At 51.1% G+C, this 13,284-nt stretch overlaps 1 protein-coding gene across 1 annotated transcript in view; it reads right to left on the bottom strand.

Annotated features, from left to right (window-relative positions):
• Positions 1-1,855: 1,855 nt before the first annotated feature.
• The window catches only part of LOC138749920 (aminopeptidase Ey-like), a 31,974-nt gene continuing 20,545 nt past the window's right edge, over positions 1,856-13,284 (bottom strand). The window contains exons 12-20 of the mRNA XM_069911961.1: positions 10,092-10,225; positions 9,032-9,087; positions 8,340-8,487; positions 6,873-6,964; positions 6,197-6,307; positions 4,303-4,470; positions 3,740-3,880; positions 3,544-3,625; positions 1,856-2,644 (exon numbers count right to left, since the gene is read on the bottom strand). Coding sequence (XP_069768062.1) covers positions 2,483-2,644; positions 3,544-3,625; positions 3,740-3,880; positions 4,303-4,470; positions 6,197-6,307; positions 6,873-6,964; positions 8,340-8,487; positions 9,032-9,087; positions 10,092-10,225 — 1,094 coding nt within the window. The 3' untranslated portion in view covers positions 1,856-2,482. The remainder of the gene's footprint in view (positions 2,645-3,543; positions 3,626-3,739; positions 3,881-4,302; positions 4,471-6,196; positions 6,308-6,872; positions 6,965-8,339; positions 8,488-9,031; positions 9,088-10,091; positions 10,226-13,284) is intronic.

The raw sequence follows: 13,284 nt of genomic DNA, 5'->3' as shown, positions 1-13,284 counted from the left end.
AAAACCATGAGGAGTGTTATCAAGGTGAATTGCCATAGCTTTTCCCCCCTGGAGTAGCAGAATCTAGAAGTAGTGGAAATAGACTTGAGGTGAGAAAGAAAAGATTTAAAAGGGATCTGACAGGCATCTTCACAGAGGGTGGTGGGTATGTGGAATGAACTACCGAAGGGCGTGGTGAAAGCAGGAACAAGTAATACATTTAAGACTTTCAGTCAGGTATATGGGCAAAACTCGGACAGATGGGACCAAGCACACAACTTGGTTAACATGGACAGCTTGAGCAAAAGGGTCTGCTTTTAGAACTATGGCACATAAAACAGGCCATTCGGTCCTTCTAGTCTGTGCCGGCCACCATTTTGCTAGTCCCAGACCTGAACCATAACCCTCTAGACCACATATGTCAAACCGTGGGCCAAATTTGGCCCGTGATATAATTATATTTGGCCTGCAAGATCATATCAAATATGTATTAGAGCTGGCCCGCTGGCCACCGCACCAGTATAGCGTATGCACAGCTAATACTACAAATCCCAGAATGCTTTGCAAATGCGTTGGCGCCAGCCCGTCAGCCCGCTAATCACCCCCACCTCCTCTCTTTACTTTCATTAACATCTGCAACCTGTCGCCTCACTCGCATGTAATAAACCCCTTACGAAAAATGGCCAAACGAAAGACAGAAAATAGGACCTTTCAAGACAGGTGGGAGGCAAACTATATGTTCATCATTTTAAAAGACAAACCTGTTTGTCATTGAAGCAAGTTGTTATTTTTTTGACTTGTTGGCTTGTGAAAAAAATACATTTAAAAGGAGCTTAAAGGCTATAGAGAAATATTATTTATTGAATATTTTATTTCTCATTTGTTAATGCGCCTTCTGGAAAGAGTTTAACCAAAACTATTATTAAACATTTATTTTAATAAGAAAAAGTTTAACGTTACACATGTTGAAAGAAGAGAAAACATGCAGATGTTGTTGAAAATTTCAATCAATATTTAGTTTGGCCCACGACTTAGTCCAAGTTTTTAATTTTGGCCCTCTGTGAATTTGAGTTTGACACCCCTGCTCTCGACCTCTCCCATCCATGTATCTACTCAGTTTATTCTTAAAACAAGATCAAGCCAGCATTTACTATGACAGATGGCAGCTTGTTCCATACTCCCACCATTCTCTGAGTGAAGAAGTTCCCTTTAAACCTTTCCCCTTTCACTCTAAAGCCATGTCCTCTCATATTTATCTCGCATTTACTCTGTCTATTCCCCTCATAACTTTATAAACCTCTATCAAATCTCCCCTCATTCTTCTACACCTCAAGGAATAAAGAACTGACCTGCTTAATCTTTCCCTGTAACTCAACTGCTGAAGACCCAGCAACATCCTAGTAAATCTTCTCTGCACTCTTTCAATCTTACTGATATCCTTCCTGTAGTTTGGTGACCAGAACTGCACACAATACTCCAAATTTGGCCTCACCAATGCCTTATACAACCTCTTTATCCCAACTTCTATACATACTTTGATTTATGAAGGTCAAGATGCCAAAAGCCTTCTTTACAACCCTGTCTAACTGTGACACAATTTTCAGGGAATTATGTATCTATATTGTCAGATACCTTTGTTCCTCCACACTCCTCAGTGCCCTAGCATTTACTATGTATGTCCTACCTTAGTTAGCCCTTCCAAAATGCAACACCTTGAACTTGTCTGCATGAAATTCCATCTGTAATTTTCTTGCCCATTTCGTTAATTGTGCTGCAAAACTCTACGACTCTATAACTGGAAGGCAAGGCTTACCAAAATCCTACCACCAGCCAATGGGAGTAAATAACATTTTATAAAACTAGTAACACTGAGAAATTTGGAATGGTAGCTTTTATTGAGAAAAGGTACAACAAAGATTTATGACACTGCTACAATGCAGGTCTCATTCTTCCTGTGAGTTCACCACAAGCACTGACTGTTGATCCATGATGGCTTTTATTTCCTTCTCTAATTGCGTCAGGCAGATCAACATGGTGAACTGTGCTGGTCAGTGCAGGAGACGGGATTATTTTCCAGTCAGAAATTCTACACCATTTCCCTCAGAATCCTCCAAGCCGCCTGCTATTGGAATTCCCGAGATTGTTTCAAATTGAGTAAATAATTTAGCAGATTCAGAAACTATATGGGAATATTATTGAAAGCCCAGTTTTGCACTCTCCCTGAAGGTAGCAAACAGGTGACAGCCCAGGATGTGAAAAGAATAATTTGGATTAATAGTTGAGGTATAATTGATTCACCACAAATTAACCCTTGGCATTGTGGTCTTGCAATGTGGAGTCACTTGATCTGGTTCACTATTTCACGAATCAAACATGGCTGGAAATCATCTGATTGCAGTTTCCTGTCATTTTGTGTTAAGCACAAGACATTCTCCATTGGAGAATGGGCCTGGTGATCATTCCAATGCTCCATATTTGATGATGTTTACTGGCAGCATCTGAGTTAGGAAGTTGGATGCACAGCGTTTGCGAACCAGTCATTAACAGGAACTTTGTTGTCTTCCACCCACTTAATGTTGGCCTTGGTTTTTTCCAAAGCTTGCTCAATTGCCCGAGTCCCAGAACCAAATCCGATGTGTTCGTAATCCTGTTTGAACTGTTTGAGCTGTCAAGAGTAGAAACAAAGCAGTGTTTAACTGAACACATTCTTATCACCAACAGCCTTACTTCACAAGGAAACTTTAATCTCTCATCATTAGTACTGGTGGCAAATAAGAAAGACTGCAAAAAGTTAACAAGAGATTCATCTACTTTATTTTGCCCAGTTTTGAACAATAAATGTAAGGCTCCCCTCCAATGCTACAGGACCACAGATGAAGTGTTGGCAAATAAGACACATTAAATGGGTCAAAACATGAAAGTCCGCAGACAGCACGGTTGAAATAAAAACACAAGCTGGAGAAATTTTGCAGGTCAAACTGTCCTTTATGTAGCAAAGATAAAGATACAGAACCAGCGTTTCAGACTTGAGCACTTTGTCAAGGTATGAGCAAAGTGTGGGCAGGCGCATGAATAAATAGTGGGGGGGGGGGGGGTGGTGGTGGAGCACAGGCCCACAGGCAGGAGGTAGTAGGTGGACAAGGGAGGGAGGACACAATCAAGTCCATCTGTAATTTGGAGGAGCAACTCTCCACCGGATGGCATTAACACTGACTTCTCTGGTTTCTGCTAGACCACTCCCTGTTTTCCCTCTCTTTCCTTTCACTTTGTCTTCTTTTCCTCAGCTCTCCACTTCCCTCCTTCCCTCCCTTTTCTCCTATCCCCTCCCCTTTCCCTCTTCCCTCTCTCCTGATGCCCTTCTCCCCTCCCCTTTCCCCCCTCCCCGATGCCCTTCTCTGTCTCCCTCCTCTATCCCCTCCTCTCCCTGATACCTTCCTCCCCCCCTTCACTCTGATGTCCTCCTTCCCTTCCCTCCCCATCCCTTTTTCCGCTGCCTCCCTCCTCTACAGCCTCCCCTCCCCCTCTCTCCACCTGGAGTGCAGCAAGGTCAGTAGAAAGCATCACCTGGTTGAGCTCGAACTCTGTGGAGAATCGTTCTGTCACACTGGCTATGAGTGAGGAGAAGGAGAAGGATCCACCACCAAATCTAGACAAGGAACCACAGCCATTAATGCACGTAACTGCAACCCCACAATCCCCTTCCGAATTCCACACCAGATGAACGGATACAACGGATTATCCAGAACATTCTGGTACTCACTGCTCAAAGATGATTGGCCACTTTGCTCTGACAAAGTCCCACGCCAAAGGCTGGCCAACCACATTTCGGGCAATGTCAGAAATAGTGGCTGTGGCATCCTGCTTCCTGATCTTTGTTGGATCCAGAGTGTATCCAAGGTATCTAGATCGGCAGAGTAGAGAGAACATGATCAGTAATTACACCACAACAGCACAGAGGGGAGAGATGTCCCAACCCCTGCCCTTCCCCAGAGGAAAATGGACAGATTAACCACCACGGAGGTGGGGGGGAGAATGTGAGAGACCTCTATGGGGGTGTGGGGGAATATGAGAGACCTCCATGGGGGTGGGGGAGGATACGAGGGACCCTTCCTTCCCACTGGGGTCCTGTGTTGGAGGGAGGGAGGGCCCTCCATGCCAGTGGGGTGGAGGGGGGGGTAGGGAGGGAGAAGTTAGGGTGGGGTTACCCACAATGAGCCACATCTAGGCTGCACTTTCCCTTCCACAACTCCTGGGTTTAGGAAAGTATCCGGGCTCAGCCTGTGAAGGCAGGGTCTGGACAGGAAGTGCTCTATGCTCTTTTACCGGTTCAGTAGCCACGGATGTCTGGTGCAGGCCAGTGCCGACTGTAGTTTGTCTTCCTCTGTGGCTATTGTGGCATTCTTGAACATCTCCCATGCAAAATCCCACTCTTCCTCTCCCCCTAACGCGATTCCATTGCAATAAACAGTTGTCTTCAGATTCAATGGGATCCTTCAATCAGAAATAATAGAATGAAATCAGCGAAGAGAACAAGTGAATCTGACAATGAGGATCGAGTTCGCACAACTTCTGCACTGTGGAGGATCAGTTAAATGGAAGGACAGCAACTTCTGCACTTTGCTTCCAAAATCGAAATAGCTATCAGCCAACCTTATCTGCTCAACACAATAAGCCAGCCTTCACATCACTCACATCATCCTCCAATCCTTCTGCCAACTTCAGCGCTATCCCTCCACCGGTCAGAGCCCCCTCCCCACCCACCCTTCCATCCCAGGGCACTCCCTGGTGTCAGAATCGCCTGGGTTCTGGTGGGGAAGCATGTGATTTGTGCCGGTGTCAAAGTCCCAGAAATTAACCAAGCATGAAAAATGATCCTGCAGTGAGATTTTCAATCTCTCTGGGGCTTCAAAAATAACAATCAGGTTTCACAGTTTCTGCTGACAGTACACTATTTAAAGGACCCGCATTCAGTCTCCTCACTGAAATCTAGGACCACCAGACCAGTTGGCTGAATTTTTTTTAAACTGATACTCTGGGTGGCACGGTTAGTGCAGCACCTTTAGAGCCCCAGTAATCTTGACCAGAGTTCGAATCCCCCGCTGCTTGTAAGGGGTTTGCAGTCTCCCTGTGTCTGTGTGAGTTTCCCCAGGGGCTCCAGTTTCCTCCCACCGTTTGAAGCATACTGGGGTTTGTTAATTGAATGTAAATTGGGCAGCACGGACTCATGGGCCAAAATGGTCTGTTAATGTATGTCTACATTTAAAATATAACTACTTTATTCACAATAAATTATTTTCAAACAAGAAAACTGTCCAGTCTTTTTACACCCATAATGTCACTCGCATCAAGACCTTCTCATCCATGTTACATTTATTCTCTCAATACCCTGTTGCCACCACTTGTCCTTTCCGCCCCCTTCTATTGGTTGAGGGACTTCCCCCTCAGTCTCAGCCCCTTAACGCCAGTAATGGGAGGACTCTAGACTTTGGTCCTTCCCCACAAGGCCCTTGCTTTGGCTGCACCGTGTCTGTGTGGCCCTCAGCATGTATTCCAGCAGCCTGGACTGTGGCAGTCAGCAACAATCCCAAAGTCCCAGAAATTAATCGAGCAAGGTGCAGCATGCAAAATGAATGTGCAGTGAGGTTTTCAAAAATACACAAAACAACCAGGTTTTACTAGTCCCGTTTGTCCTGAAAACACACTATTTAAAGGGCCCATATTTACTCACTGAAATTTAGCCCTGCCGATGAGACCTGGATGGTCCACCCAAGCAACCATCCCATCAGGACCATCTAGTCCTCATCTCAATTTCTGCAGGACATTTCATGCTGACCCCACTTGCAGTCATAGGTGTTGGTCTGGGTCACTGCACAGACCTGCTGCTGATCTCTCCCACTTCTCACTCACCGTGGCACAGGGCAGGTCAGCCAAACTCCAATGTCAAGGGTGGGGGGGGAGGGGGAAATTCCAGGCCATGGCAGCTGGAAGAGTCAGCAATGGAATCTGTCAACGTTGAGGCAACTGAAGCTGTGTTGAAAGCCTATCCTGATGTCCTTGGAGATCATAGCTGGAGCACTGCCTGCTTCCCTGGAGAAGCTTACATGAACAATCTGGCTCCTGTGGGCACTATTCTTCACCAGGAATATCTGAGATGTAATCTCTAGAGTCCCATTTTTACATTTTATTGGACCCATAGGTTTTCATTGGAAACACTTACGGATCAGAGGTGAGATTGTACATCCAGTTGTTGTAAAGTTCCCGTGCTTTGTTCTGACAACCCTTATGCCCATAACGGCAGGCTACACTCATGGCATTGACCTCGTTGTACCTGAAGAGCACAAAGGGATTGACTGAATAGGGAGGGACTTAAGCACAGAGAAACTGCGCGAGCCCGCCTGCACTAAAGGCAGTAAAATCCCGCTCGGAACGTCCCTTCACATTACGGACAAATGCATCCATCCACCTGCAGCTGGAGCGGCAGGAATCTCGCAACTGACCCGGGGATGTTTCTACTCGCTTTCAACACTCTTTGTGCTGACAGTGACAGGTGGAATTCAAAAGGTCCCCTCCTCCCGGTTTCTGCCCTCCTCCAGGTCTCAACCCCATCTATCTTAGTGTCCCCCCTGCACTGGGTCTCCCCACTGGGTCTCTGCCACATTTACCCCCCATCTATGCCCCACCTCCCCTTCCCCTGTGTCTCTGCCTCACCTCCCTCCATCCCAGGGTCTCTGGCCTACCTCCCCCACCCATCCCAAGGGTCTCTACCCTACCTCAGGGTCTCTACCTAATCTCCCCCACCCTTGAGTCATTTCCCCCCCACCCCCCCCGCAGGAGTGCCCACAGCCTCCAAGTATATCCCTAGCTCACAGTCCTGCCTGCAACTCGATACTCACTGATCCATGTGGTCAAGAGAAGATGTGGTCCAGTTTTTAGTTATATTTTGGAAGTGGTCGTACAATGGGGACACCTGTTGGACCATGTATTTCTACATGTAATAAAACAAAGTATTAGTTGCAATATTTCCGCAAAACAGGACGTCATGCGCTGGAGATCACAAAGATCAGCGTGTACAGAGTCATTGTCATACCCACACTCCTGTTCGGCTCCGAATCATGGGTCCTCTACCAACATCACCTACGGCTCCTACAACACTTCCATCAGCGCTGTCTCCGCTTCATCCTCAACATTCATTGGAATGACTTCATCACCAACATTGAAGTACTCGAGCTGGCAGAGTCCGCAAGCATCGAATCCACGCTGCTGAAGATCAAACTGCGCTGGGTAGGTCACGTCACCAGAATGGAGGACCATCGCCTTCCCAAGATTGTGTTATATGGCGAGCTCTCCACTGGCCACCGAGACAGAGGTGCACCAAAGCAGAGGTACAAGGACTGCTTAAAGAAATCTCTTGGTGCCTGCCACATTAACCACCGCCAGTGGGCTGATCTCGCCTCCAACCGTGCATCTTGGCGGCTCACAGTTCGGCAGGCAGCAACCTCCTTTGAAGAAGACCACAGAGCCCACCTCACTGACAAAAGACAAAGGTGGAAAAACCCAACACCCAACCCCAACCATCCAATTTTCCCTTGCAACCACTGCAACCGTGCCTGGCTGTCCCGCATCGGACTTGTCAGTCACCAACGAGCCTGCAGCAGACATGGACATACCCCTCCATAAATCTTTGTCCGTGAAGCCAAGCCAAAGAAGAAGTTGCAATATTTACCTCTGGAGATGAAACCCATCTGCACCGGCACAAATCACAGGAAAGTCTGCAGACACTGGGCTTGTACTGCTAGAGAAACTCAACAGGGCACACAGCATCTCGCAGAAGTAGAGTGTATCTAATGTTACGAGCCTGAGCCCATCAACACAATATGAAGCATGGACCTCCTATTTCACTCACTTAGTGGCAGTTCTCTGAACAAGGGAAACTTCCACAGCCAGGAACACAAGATGAAGGGTTCATCCAGTGGCCCTACGGTTCAACATTTTGATGACAAGTCACATCCTCAGACATTAACGAGCCAGAGATTAGTTCACTGTCTACTTCCAGTGGCTGCAAACATGCACAGAGAGACCAGAGGTTGGGAGAGACATTCCCATTACTGGCATTAAGGTGGAAAAGGGGACAAACCCACAGTGAGGGTTGTAACATCATACAATGCTGATACATCGTCCCCAATGAAGAGTTTTGATTGGAAACTGACCATGTTTCTCTCACTGATGCTGGTCGACCTGCTGAGTTCTCCCAGCAGAAGGTGCATTTGTTTCATGTAACGGTCAAGGACACATTTTCCTCTGCTGGACTTTCCAAATCAGTCACACTGCTCCATTAGAACTCACCAGTGAACCTTCCTCACCTTCATGTTGCCATACACTTCGCTGCGTTCAAACATAATCCTGAAGTAAGCCAGATTATCCAGAGCAGCCTGCCAGGGAATATAGTGCCGTTCCTTGCTCAAGTAGATGGTGGTGTTCAAGGCTGCTGTGGTTTTGCGGTACTGAGCCCTGAAATTGACAATAAACTCTGGATTGGAAACCAAATCTACAAACCAATCAAACTCAAATCTGAGTGGCCTGAAGGAACTTCTGACAATACAATCTCTCAACAAAAAATATTTGTATAGACAGAAACAAGTAATTGATGCAGTTTGTTTGTTTCCAGGAACAACTGCCGTGTGCAGTGAATTATTTAGAATGATGAATGGGTAGCAATCATGCAGATTGCTTTGTCCTCTAACTGGCCACACTGCTGGTGGCCGAATAGTTCAGTTGTTTTCACTGAGGAGCCCTGACTGTGCCTGGAGGGTCCTACAGGGATGGAAGGCAGGCAGATGGCCAAACTCTCCAGTTGCAGAAGATCGCTTATCTGAACAGTTTTCCAGTCTGGTTCCGTACTGCACGGATGGTCCCATTTCCCATCCCTCTGCTCCTTTCCCAGAGACAAAGCTGCACTTGTTTACTGGGTCTGCAACATCCGCCTCTGTTCCTCTTGCTATACAATTGTATTTCCTGTGTTCTGATTTTGGATATTAACCAAGTCAATAATTACCGTGCAAGGTTGAAGGAGTCAGCAATTATCTGGGCTCTGTTAATGACCGGGATTACCTACAAAACAAAACACATGCCCTGTGAAAGCAGTGTGGCTGCAGAGTAAAGCTGAACCTTTAATAACAATTTTAGTTGTTCAATTCTTCAGTCATGGTCTAACCAGTGTCATATGGTAGCTGGGATAGGGGTGTTTCCAGGGGGATGGAAACATCTCACTGAATGCTCTGTTGTGGTCCCTCACCCTCAGGAGCACATTTCAATAATGCCACCTCTCATTCTTCTAAACCCCAACAATTCAGTCCGACCTGTTCAAACGCTCTTTGTGAGACTTCCATCCCAGCTCTGGAATCGAATCCCATCTGTCACTTCAACCTGCTCCTCCTTTGTTGAACCACATATTCTGGTTCATGTTCCCAACACCAGCCCTTGGCCCTCAACCCAACCCCAATGGACACCTCCAACTACACCACAGGGTCTCCCCATCAAACACCGACCCACCCTCCCCCACTATATCACAGGGTCCCCCATCACACACTGGACCCCCCCTCCCCACTGGAACCCCCCAATACACTATAGAGCTCACATCACACACTGAACCCCCTCCATACTACACCACTGGACCTCCCCCACTACACCACAGAATTCCCCTGTCACACACCAGACGCCCCTACTACACCACAGGGCCCTCTGTCACACACCAAACACCCACTCCCCAGTTACACAGTTACGCCCCACCCACTACACAGGGGCCCTCACATCATACACTGGATTTCACCCATTTCACCATGGATCCCCCCCATCACACACTGGACCCCCTTCCCCCGTCACACACTGGAGACCTCCCTCCCCTTCACACTCCAGACCCCTCCACTACACCACAGAGGACCCCCACCCTCCCCATTACACATCGGACACCCCCGACTACACCAAAGGCGTCCCCAACACACACCAGATCCACCCTCCCCACCTGACACCCCACTCCCCACCAGACCCCCCCCTCCCCACTATACCACAGGGCACACCCTGTCACACACAATGGACACATGGACTGAACACCTCACCTGGTGATCCTCCTCCAGTTGGTTCAGCAGGTTGGCCCAGTTTCTCTCATCGTAATTCACTCGATAGTACCCAATAACATCGATGTTTGCCAAGATCCAGCTATTGTTTGTATAACTCATGTCTAAATTTTGATCTATATTTGGAATTTAAAAGTGAATCAGAAAGTGGAAAGAAAATTAACCAAGGACGGGCGTTGAAGGACGGGCGTTGAAGGACGGGCGTTGAAGGACGGGCGTTGAAGGACGGGCGTTGAAGGACGGGCGTTGAAGGACGGGCGTTGAAGGACGGGCGTTGAAGGACGGGCGTTGAAGGACGGGCGTTGAAGGACGGGCGTTGAAGGACGGGCGTTGAAGGACGGGCGTTGAAGGACGGGCGTTGAAGGACGGGCGTTGAAGGACGGGCGTTGAAGGACGGGCGTTGAAGGACGGGCGTTGAAGGACGGGCGTTGAAGGACGGGCGTTGAAGGACGGGCGTTGAAGGACGGGCGTTGAAGGACGGGCGTTGAAGGACGGGCGTTGAAGGACGGGCGTTGAAGGACGGGCGTTGAAGGACGGGCGTTGAAGGACGGGCGTTGAAGGACGGGCGTTGAAGGACGGGCGTTGAAGGACGGGCGTTGAAGGACGGGCGTTGAAGGACGGGCGTTGAAGGACGGGCGTTGAAGGACGGGCGTTGAAGGACGGGCGTTGAAGGACGGGCGTTGAAGGACGGGCGTTGAAGGACGGGCGTTGAAGGACGGGCGTTGAAGGACGGGCGTTGAAGGACGGGCGTTGAAGGACGGGCGTTGAAGGACGGGCGTTGAAGGACGGGCGTTGAAGGACGGGCGTTGAAGGACGGGCGTTGAAGGACGGGCGTTGAAGGACGGGCGTTGAAGGACGGGCGTTGAAGGACGGGCGTTGAAGGACGGGCGTTGAAGGACGGGCGTTGAAGGACGGGCGTTGAAGGACGGGCGTTGAAGGACGGGCGTTGAAGGACGGGCGTTGAAGGACGGGCGTTGAAGGACGGGCGTTGAAGGACGGGCGTTGAAGGACGGGCGTTGAAGGACGGGCGTTGAAGGACGGGCGTTGAAGGACGGGCGTTGAAGGACGGGCGTTGAAGGACGGGCGTTGAAGGACGGGCGTTGAAGGACGGGCGTTGAAGGACGGGCGTTGAAGGACGGGCGTTGAAGGACGGGCGTTGAAGGACGGGCGTTGAAGGACGGGCGTTGAAGGACGGGCGTTGAAGGACGGGCGTTGAAGGACGGGCGTTGAAGGACGGGCGTTGAAGGACGGGCGTTGAAGGACGGGCGTTGAAGGACGGGCGTTGAAGGACGGGCGTTGAAGGACGGGCGTTGAAGGACGGGCGTTGAAGGACGGGCGTTGAAGGACGGGCGTTGAAGGACGGGCGTTGAAGGACGGGCGTTGAAGGACGGGCGTTGAAGGACGGGCGTTGAAGGACGGGCGTTGAAGGACGGGCGTTGAAGGACGGGCGTTGAAGGACGGGCGTTGAAGGACGGGCGTTGAAGGACGGGCGTTGAAGGACGGGCGTTGAAGGACGGGCGTTGAAGGACGGGCGTTGAAGGACGGGCGTTGAAGGACGGGCGTTGAAGGACGGGCGTTGAAGGACGGGCGTTGAAGGACGGGCGTTGAAGGACGGGCGTTGAAGGACGGGCGTTGAAGGACGGGCGTTGAAGGACGGGCGTTGAAGGACGGGCGTTGAAGGACGGGCGTTGAAGGACGGGCGTTGAAGGACGGGCGTTGAAGGACGGGCGTTGAAGGACGGGCGTTGAAGGACGGGCGTTGAAGGACGGGCGTTGAAGGACGGGCGTTGAAGGACGGGCGTTGAAGGACGGGCGTTGAAGGACGGGCGTTGAAGGACGGGCGTTGAAGGACGGGCGTTGAAGGACGGGCGTTGAAGGACGGGCGTTGAAGGACGGGCGTTGAAGGACGGGCGTTGAAGGACGGGCGTTGAAGGACGGGCGTTGAAGGACGGGCGTTGAAGGACGGGCGTTGAAGGACGGGCGTTGAAGGACGGGCGTTGAAGGACGGGCGTTGAAGGACGGGCGTTGAAGGACGGGCGTTGAAGGACGGGCGTTGAAGGACGGGCGTTGAAGGACGGGCGTTGAAGGACGGGCGTTGAAGGACGGGCGTTGAAGGACGGGCGTTGAAGGACGGGCGTTGAAGGACGGGCGTTGAAGGACGGGCGTTGAAGGACGGGCGTTGAAGGACGGGCGTTGAAGGACGGGCGTTGAAGGACGGGCGTTGAAGGACGGGCGTTGAAGGACGGGCGTTGAAGGACGGGCGTTGAAGGACGGGCGTTGAAGGACGGGCGTTGAAGGACGGGCGTTGAAGGACGGGCGTTGAAGGACGGGCGTTGAAGGACGGGCGTTGAAGGACGGGCGTTGAAGGACGGGCGTTGAAGGACGGGCGTTGAAGGACGGGCGTTGAAGGACGGGCGTTGAAGGACGGGCGTTGAAGGACGGGCGTTGAAGGACGGGCGTTGAAGGACGGGCGTTGAAGGACGGGCGTTGAAGGACGGGCGTTGAAGGACGGGCGTTGAAGGACGGGCGTTGAAGGACGGGCGTTGAAGGACGGGCGTTGAAGGACGGGCGTTGAAGGACGGGCGTTGAAGGACGGGCGTTGAAGGACGGGCGTTGAAGGACGGGCGTTGAAGGACGGGCGTTGAAGGACGGGCGTTGAAGGACGGGCGTTGAAGGACGGGCGTTGAAGGACGGGCGTTGAAGGACGGGCGTTGAAGGACGGGCGTTGAAGGACGGGCGTTGAAGGACGGGCGTTGAAGGACGGGCGTTGAAGGACGGGCGTTGAAGGACGGGCGTTGAAGGACGGGCGTTGAAGGACGGGCGTTGAAGGACGGGCGTTGAAGGACGGGCGTTGAAGGACGGGCGTTGAAGGACGGGCGTTGAAGGACGGGCGTTGAAGGACGGGCGTTGAAGGACGGGCGTTGAAGGACGGGCGTTGAAGGACGGGCGTTGAAGGACGGGCGTTGAAGGACGGGCGTTGAAGGACGGGCGTTGAAGGACGGGCGTTGAAGGACGGGCGTTGAAGGACGGGCGTTGAAGGACGGGCGTTGAAGGACGGGCGTTGAAGGACGGGCGTTGAAGGACGGGCGTTGAAGGACGGGCGTTGAAGGACGGGCGTTGAAGGACGGGCGTTGAAGGACGGGCGTTGAAGGACGGGCGTTGAAGGACGGGCGTTG

Source organism: Narcine bancroftii, chromosome 14 (assembly GCF_036971445.1).
Source record: "Narcine bancroftii isolate sNarBan1 chromosome 14, sNarBan1.hap1, whole genome shotgun sequence".
NCBI lineage: Eukaryota > Metazoa > Chordata > Chondrichthyes > Torpediniformes > Narcinidae > Narcine > Narcine bancroftii.
This window is presented reverse-complemented; position numbering and strand designations above follow the sequence as displayed.